This window comes from Telmatherina bonti, assembly GCF_933228915.1.
Source record: "Telmatherina bonti genome assembly, chromosome: 8".
Lineage (NCBI taxonomy): Eukaryota > Metazoa > Chordata > Actinopteri > Atheriniformes > Telmatherinidae > Telmatherina > Telmatherina bonti.
This window is the reverse complement of record NC_136626.1, coordinates 22922462-22931728: the sequence shown is the minus strand read 5'-3', so window position 1 is coordinate 22931728 and position 9267 is coordinate 22922462. Positions and strand designations below refer to the sequence as shown.

The window sequence follows — 9267 nt, the reverse complement described above, 5'->3', positions numbered from 1 at the left end:
ATGGACCGAGCAGCCTGTCTGATCCACTCCAAAACAGCTCAGCACGGCGCGGCACGGCGCGACACGGACATCACCCTGGGAATAGAGAAATAAAAGGAGCCGAGATTTGACCGGACAGTGGTTTGAGACCAGTCTGCAGAGAGGAGACAGGCCTCGGCACCTGCATCATTTTTTCCTGTCACAGAGCCGGACGGGGGAGAGCGCCCACCGTGCTGCGGGTGTGTGTGAGTGCGCTGGTCTCCCGGTTTGGATCACGATGATGCAAAGTGCGGCGGTCCTACCAACAGAGAGTCCTGTAAAGAGTTTACCGGAGATTCTCGGCGTACCACTGCAACGTAAGACATTTTCCTACCCTCCCTTCTCTTTTTTTTTGTGTAGAAACGGGGTGCAACATGTGAAGCGGGATTTTGCTTGCAGGATAAAGGATCTTATTACGATGAGGGAGCGAGGAACCTTTGCAGGCCCATGATGTGTCATGCTGCTTATATTTCAAGTTGTAAAACCACGTTTTAGATAAGAGTCCTTCACAGCAATGCCATTAAAACATCCCAAATGTCCCGTTAAGTTCCCCACAGCCCCGCAGAGCTGGACTGTAGCTACTCTGCAAATAAAATATACCACAAAAACTGGGGCTTGTTATGATGTATCCGTCCACAAAATAATCTCTAGAAATTGTCTGATAAAAAAATAATAAAAAAAAGCAACATTGGGGCTTTTGATTCTCTGATTCGGCCTCAAAGTTTGCTGCAACCTTAGAGCTGCTGGTCTTACACTGAGTACCAGCTGTTAATTTGTAAACGAGCCTGCATGGTCAAGAGATCAGACGCAGTTGTCATCATTATCCATCAGACGAAACACACACTGACTTTGACTGACACTCTTTTCCGGTTCAAATGAAATATCCAAGACGTTTGATTCCTGGTTTAGGACAAAAGGCAGGTAGGCCTAATCCTTCGTGTTGGTATGTTTTCTAATTTATATCATAATTAGCTTCTTTAATGCATCAAAGCAAATATTTAAAATGTTAATTATCTAATTCTTTCAGTGTTTTATGCCTTCCAGTATGAAAGAAGGCGAAAAATACCTTACATCTGTGCACTCGTTAATCTGTGTCAGGCCCCTTTCATAATCTGATCGTGCAAGACTGAAGTACAACTGGATACATATCTGCTCTGACCTAATTATTTATAGGCGAGTTAGTAAAATGTACAGATGGAGTGTGGCTAATCTGCAACCACCCCAAAAAATAATCCACAGCAAAATGGGATGATGCTGAGATAATTAAAAAGGCAGCTACTTGGTCTTAAAATACTGACTATTCAAATTCAAACCATTAAAAACAAAATAGACATACATTTATTGTATTTATTGCATTTTAATGCTGTATGTATAATCACTGAATTAAAAAGAAAGTACAATAAATATCAGGTTTTATTTTCTACAGCAGTAGCTGAACCCCAAAAATGAAAAGAGCAGCAAATCGGGATGCAGCTTTTATGATGCAAGATGTGTGGTTAAAGTCTGTTCAGCATATAAAGCCGATGAAGGGAAGAGAGACTATATGCTGTCGGCTTATGCTCTTTAATTTTATAAATCGAGACAGATTAAAAGATTGGATAAAGATCCTGCCACTCAGCCCCCTGTCCCACCAGTATTCACTCTGGATTTAAACCTGGATTATTTCAGGAATAAAGCAGCAGAAAGTATATCTAAGTATTTCGTGTTAGAGGCACACTTCTGCTTACTCAGGACAATTACATCCAAACCTTAACCTGCAGGTAGTTAGTCAGTGTTACATGTTTACCTCACATTTAGTTCACACAAATCATCAGTAGTGTATGCATTGCTGCGACATCAGCATCCTTACTCTGACATTTCTTTATATAATTTTATTTATTTTTTAAATTCCCGTGTTTTACTGATGGAGCCAAGCAGCCTGTGAAGAGTGGAGAGTGGTGGCAACAGATGATAAGATATGAGGAAGACCTCCCGAATACACGAGGGCTTCTCACTCACGCACGCGCCCACGCACAACTAAACTGGAACGATGGAGCCTCTGTTGCTGCCAAGAACTTTCCTTTCAGCACCACCTCTCTCCCCTCTCACATTCATCTACCCAACCTCTCACACCCAGATTTTCAACACGCTTCCCCACTTTAAAAGGCCGAAACACAGATTTACTTTCTCCTGTTACTGGTTCCAGTCGCTGTCGCGAGACAACACGTCTGCGTGGCTACTGGTTTCTGTGTGTGTGCAGTACTGGTGTTCGCTGTGTTCAGCTGGTTCAACTTGAACGAGCTAATTTGCACAACCGGCTTTTTTTCCTTTTTTTTTTTCTGAATTGAAATTGATGTTTCACGGAAAGTCACAGGGAATCTCAAATAGTGTCACAAACACGCCGAGCCTGCTGGCTTTGTTTTGCAGGCAGGATGGAGAGGTGATGTCAGACACGATGCAGCCGGAGCTTCAGCTGGAAATGTCTGGTGGTTTCACCACCGTCATGTTTTCTCTCTAAAGTAAACATCTCCGCTACGTTGTTTTTTTTTTGTTTTTGTTTTTTTTTTTCCTGTGGTGGTTTTCTGTTGATTTTCTTTACTGAAAAGGTAGATGAGCAACAAAAAGAAGCCCCACAAACAAAATTTGGTTATTTTGGTCTACATATAACCTCCACCATCAACCAAACATTCAATCACCGATTACTTGTTCAATTTAGTGGAAGAGATAAAAGGGAAAAAAACAAACAAACAAGAACTGTTACTTACTACATTTATACCTATTATAAATTTACAAAATCTACACCACAATGCGGATTTGGTTGTTTAAAGACATTTGCTTATCGGAAAGTGTGAATTAAATTTGACTTAAATAAATTAGTTGACCTGGTGTAGATAATTTATGCTGCAATAATATTTCTCGCTATACAAAACTATTAAAGGTCTCTTGTCAGAATGGATGCATGCTTTGTTTTGCTGGTTTTTTATATTATTTGTATTTTTGCAATAAATTAAAATTAAATCTCGCCTGTATTCAGATTCAAGCGCCCTAAATATTGTCTCACCTAGCAACGCTCGCGTTGCCATGGTTTCCGTAAAATCACTAAGAGATTAATTTAAAGATTTTAAAAAAAAAAAAAACACAAAATAAAACAGAGACACAAAACGAAGACTCAAAAAAAAAAACCCAAACAAAAAAACAACAACAAAAAAACAAAAAACAACAACAATATTTTGTCAGAGAATTATTTGTGCACCAACCAGCTCCGACATCAGCACCTTGGACAGTGACGGACATCTTTACGACATATACACACACATTTTTAATGTTGCAAACTCCTCTTGTTGAATGCTGACTGGGATATCGAGACACTTATGTTAAATGCGTGGATCGATTTTGTATTTAAATTAAAAATATAAGGTTTGATTGAATATTGAAAATATTAAATTATTGAAAATCATTTGAAACATCCGAAAAGAAAAAAGTAATTTAAAATAAGGGAAAAAATATGAAAGAAAAAATTAGGGAATCTGAATGAATGGGCTGATAGAAAGGTTTTAAAACACAAGATGTGTCATTACGCCTTTTCCTATTTTCAAAAGAAATATAACAACTTGATATTATCAAATCTGGAAAAAACCCAAATAATGTCCTTGTTTGACTGGAATTATTGCACGTTTTAAAAACAGGAAACTTTACATGATTTTATTCAGGTCAACAAGGTTCAGACACCTTTGTATTTGTAATTGAAATGGGCTTCAATTACCAATAAATGAAGAGTGTTCATCTCTTTAAAAAAAAAAAAAAAAAAAAAAAAAAAAAAAGAGATAGAGAGCAAAAGGAAAACAAAAATACTCTCCTTTCTGTAAATATGTCAGTCACGGTATACCTTTCACTGCTCCTGTGTCAGCTGAGTGTGACCTGATGTTCCTGTCATTTCCCCTGGCAGAGATCCCTCAGTGTGCAGGCTGCAGTCAGCACATCCTGGACAAGTTCATCCTGAAGGTACTGGACAGACACTGGCACTCAAAGTGCCTCAAGTGTGCAGACTGTCAGACCCCACTGGCGGACAAATGCTTCTCCCGGGCAGGCAGCGTCTACTGCAAGGAAGACTTCTTCAAGTCAGTATGCTTCTCATTTTGCTTGTGTTTCTGTTTTTTCTATGTTTATTTTTATTTCTATATTTTTTCTGTGCAACAAATACAGACAGCAATATCATTGCTTTTCAGCTGGGAAACATTTTGCAGAAGAAAAGTGAGTTGTTATCAGAGAAAGTGACAAGTCTGAGAGAAAAAATGTTTGAATGGCTCCTGTAACTATTTTCTATTTGATAAAGTCATAGAGGAAACCCAGTATTATTTATTTGGTAGTGTTTTAGATGTATTACTCCGGACTCTTCTTTTTTTTTTTAAGAATGCAACCAGTTTAGTTAAGTCCAGTCATGATGAACATCCTATAATTTGTGAAACAAAACAAATGGTGACAAAATTGAATTGCTGAATATTTTGTTTATCATTATGCAAAGTGTTGTATTTTAATCATGTCTAAACATGTAACTGATGATATTCACAGTATTCTAATTTAATTTCTGAACCTCATATTATCATAGCTCTGATTAAAAATTCAGTTATTTTGCTAATTTTTTTTTTCAGTTTTTCCCTTTTCTTTCAACGATTGGATTTCAGAGGCATTACAGAAGAAAATTTAATTTGACTTTCATCCAAAACAGGATCAGCAGATCTGGGCTTTTTACTAAATCATGTTTGAAAGGTCTTAATGCTTAAAGCTTGAATGAGACCTGAGGAGCTCCAGAGTATAACTGGTAGCTAACTGTGTTTGCTGACCCATGGGGCAGCAGAGGGACGTTGGCATGTTGAACATGGAATAGCACAAATGTACAGATTCGCTGGTGTTTGCTTCCTGGTGGTGATTTGGAGGCTTCACCTTGCTCGTTTTTATTTTCATGGGGTTTGTGTTGTGATTTAAAGCCTCTCCTGACTCTGTTTTTATTGGTTTTCCTCCGGGTGTGTTTACTGTTAGAACTCCTCCTCCCCTACCCCTCCTCCTCAGCTTTCACTTCTTCATCTGCAAAATATAAGCATGCAAACATACACATATATACACACAAACAGATATACACACCCCACACAGCACATTGATCCTGTCCATCAGTCAAGCGGCTGGCATATCCATCGTTTGGAGGAATATACTCTGGTGCTGATTTTTCCCTCCTCAACAGCTGGAGCTTCTATTAATGCAGACACTCTGCCATCACTCTCAGATGCAGTTTAAGAAATAGTCTAGCCTGTGAAATTTTAATCTCAGCTGTTGCCATCACTCTGCCCTATCGGCGATTTGCATCGAAATCTCTGACGGTATTCCTGTGCTTCCTGATTTCTTGTAGGCGTTTTGGAACAAAGTGTGCATCATGCCAACAGGGCATTCCTCCAACACAGGTGGTACGGAAAGCACAGGACTTTGTGTATCACCTGCACTGCTTTGCCTGCATCATGTGCAGCAGACAGCTGGCCACCGGGGACGAGTTTTACCTCATGGAGGATGGGAGGCTGGTGTGCAAGGTGGATTATGAGACGGCAAAACAAAATGGTAGGTGTGCTAGGACATACACACAAGTAAAGACAAATGCGCATGGCGAGAGTAAAAATTCTGCTATTTAATGGAAATCCACTTGGCAGAAATACTTGTATAAGAAAATAGAAAATAGTTTAATAGGAATAATCTGTATTGATTCCTGTCCATCTGATTCAGTGCTGAAAGGCTCTGTTTTCACTAAACTGCATCACAACAGTTCAAGTGCATGATGGATTAAACTGTATAAACTATGAGTGCAGTGAAATGACTTCTGACTGTGAATCGTTGGTGTTTGTCATCTGGGTGTGTGTGCTGTTTCTGGCCCTCCCTCTCCTCAGAGATTTCCATGTATCTCTGATTGATTATGTAAAGTGGACCAATGCTCTTCTGTGGTGTAGCTCCAATAACTTCATTCCTCTGGCACTGAGTAGATTTATGTCCTCTGCTGTGGGAGTGGGACAGATGCACTAGGACAATAATACACTCCCATGCATGACCATTCACATTGTTTAACACACACGCAGGAGCCCAGGGGCCCTGCCTTTTGAGGCAACAAGACAAATGTAAGAAAACACCACTTACACTTGAAATGGTGTTTTCAGATGATTCAGAGGCGGGAACCAAGCGGCCGCGGACCACCATCACCGCCAAGCAGCTGGAGACCCTCAAAAGTGCCTACAAGAATTCGCCGAAGCCAGCACGCCACGTCAGAGAGCAGCTGTCTTCTGAAACAGGGCTGGACATGAGAGTCGTGCAGGTAAAGTTCATGACAAGAGCATCTTCAATCTCACAGTTTTTAAAAAAAAAAAATTAATTAAAGTGATTGCAGAAATATGCAGAGTCTATCCGTGTCTCTAGTTTTTTTCAAAGTGTCTCTGGGTGTTAAAGCAAAGAGTTAATGAAAAGAAAATAAATTCAGTGATATTATTATATTAATTTTTAAAATTAATATGTATGAAAAAGCCAATCAGGCCTTCTTTAGTCAAGTTTTCAGGTGTTGGAACAACCTTTGGAAAGAGTCAAACAGATTATCTGTTGAACTCCTCTGGCTGTCTCGCATTTCACTTTAATGCAGCAATTTGGTTTCATAATTGTTTATCATCTATTTATGACTATTTCCTTAAATTTATATTATGGCAGCCATTCAAAAATTTGTTATAAAAATTACATTTAACCGTAATTTTAAGAATTGTGCAGTTTATTTGCAGCTCAAATGTAAATCATGTGAATTTAATGTATTTTATTATGCACTGAAATGTCCCATACATCACCTTTTATGTGACAACATATTATTCTCAGAGCCTGAAATAAGAATCCAATATCTAAATAGAAAAAAAAAAACTATGATGAGTTTAACTGTTAGATTGAATTTAGTGGGGGTTTTTTTTTACTACCCTCGTTTTCTGTTTTTCTCAGGTTTGGTTCCAGAACCGGCGAGCAAAGGAAAAGCGACTGAAGAAAGATGCAGGTCGTCACCGCTGGACTCAGTTTTATAAAAGTGTCAAACGGAGCAGGGGAGGAGCCAAAGTGGAGAAAGAGAGCTCAGCTGACGACGCAGGACTCAGCGACAGCGAACTGAGCTTCAGAGGTACTTTTGCTTATTTCTTCCCTCCCCTGAGAGATACAGAGAGAGAGGGAGAGAGAGAGAAAGTGAGAGAGAAAGTAAGCGAGAGAGATCCCTGTCAGACAGGCTGTGCTAATGGGATTAAGGAAGCCTTCAAGCTGCTAAATGACATGGGAGCAGCAGAAATTGAATGTGTCTTTGTGGGGATTTCATTTGTTTCGTTGCATTTCTCGCTGCATGGGGACACTTTTAGGCATATCTAAAATGGCACATTTATTTCACATCCTCTCTGCTGCAGCTGACACCTCCTGCCTCTGTTTGTCTCCATGATGGCGCTTACTGAAAACAAGAGAGTGTCCTTAGTGGAATCCAAATGGCATTTTAGACATTCTTTCTTTATTTAATGTTCAGAATCTCCATTTTGGAGAGTAATAAAAGCCTTCAAGCTACTTTTAAAAAAGAAAGGCTATTTTTATAGGAAATAAAAACATGGTGACAGAAACTCTATAAAGCATGTGAGGGCTTTTAGTCAATTAGAGAGAAAGTGCTCTTGGGATTTCTTGTTATTGAAACTACCCAGGGGAACCATTGAGATGGAAACAATTATTTTGTGCTGCAATAATTGTACACATACAAATATTTTAGAAGGAGATAAGGGTAGATGTTTCTTATTGTCTATATGTGTCTACAATATGTAGAGCATGTTCACCTGCCTTCATCTCCTCCATATCTTTAGTAAAAACAAGTTAGAAAAAAAATTCAAGTACTTGACAGATTAGATGCTCTAAATAATAACATACAACTTGTTTTTGACTGCATTGCTGCTGCAAGATGCAGGAAATACAGGATCTCACTGCATAATGTGGCCTCCACAATGTTCAAAAGAAACCTTTACCCTTGTTAGAGAAGAAATACATCCTTCTGGTGCACCTGCTAACTGTACCACCATGAAATCCGCATAACATTGGCACAATAAATCTGACTCATAAAAGCACTTAACTGTATTGAAAAATAACAGCTATATAATGTGCACACAGGTGACAGTGCTGCTGATGTGTCAGAGATTTTACACTCATCATGCTAAGTTACGCTGTCTCTTCCTCAGATGACCAAGTCTTGTCTGACCTCGGCCATACCAATGGGCTGTATGGGAGCGTTGGCGACGTATCTGGCACTGCAGTGCTGAATGGCGGTTTCTCTGTTGATGCAGCAGGACAACCGTACCACGACATCCGAGCAGGAAGTCCTTACGGTCTTCCACAGTCACCTTCGTCCATCGCCTCTCTGCCCGGCCATACGCCCCTCCTTAACAACCTGGGCTTCAACATGGACAGTCTGGTGGCGCAGGGGGGCCCAGGCGGCGTGGGACAGGCTCTGAGGGCCATGGCGGGAGGCCCCACCTCAGACCTCTCCACAGGCAGCAGTACGGGATACCCTGACTTCCCCACCAGCCCAGCTTCATGGCTGGATGAAATGGACCATTCCCAGTTTTGAGTCTCCAGCATGGTAGGAAATAGCTGTGAGGATACATCAAAACGGACTCAAAATCTTTTTTTTTTTTTTTTTGTTAATTTATTTCTTTGTATCACCCTCCGAGACTGGTATGTTTGGTGATGTTGAGTGAAGAGGAGGGGAGAGAGAAGAAGTGTGAATCTCAGTCCTTCAGCAGTTGTAATGTTGATGTAACAACCGGAGTCAGGATGTGCAGTCTGGAAAAAAGCAGTGTAGAACACCCCCACGCCGAATTTTCAATCACTATCATTCAATTTCTGCTTTCGGCTGTCTCTATGTTGTTTGTTCGGTCGTTACAATCTAGACTGATTTCCCACATGTGGGCAGATTATGTGTGCAGGAGAGAGAATATGGTCTCACCGTTGAAATAATCTGTAACGCCTCTTCCTAACAGTTTCAAGATTTGCGCCACAGTTTGGATTAAAGTCCATATCAGACCCAGAAGGCACCTGCATGCTTCAAACTCATGAGTAGGACTGCTAGCTGGCCACATCACAGCCTTTACAGCGGCAATGCACTTTACTCTCCTCTTCTTTTTCTACGTGAATGGACAGGAACGCAGGAGAGAGACATATGCACAAGGCAAAAACACAGTGTTTCATTAG

At 40.2% G+C, this 9267-nt stretch overlaps 1 protein-coding gene across 1 annotated transcript; it reads left to right on the top strand.

Moving 5' to 3' along the window:
• Positions 1–8644, top strand: lhx4 (LIM homeobox 4; the record flags this gene model as incomplete). The annotated part of the gene is given in 8 exon segments (XM_079245332.1): positions 1–48; positions 51–105; positions 108–335; positions 3944–4115; positions 5399–5601; positions 6189–6343; positions 7003–7174; positions 8256–8644. Coding segments are annotated over 8 exon segments (1422 nt in total).
• Between the last annotated feature and the right edge of the window lie 623 nt (positions 8645–9267).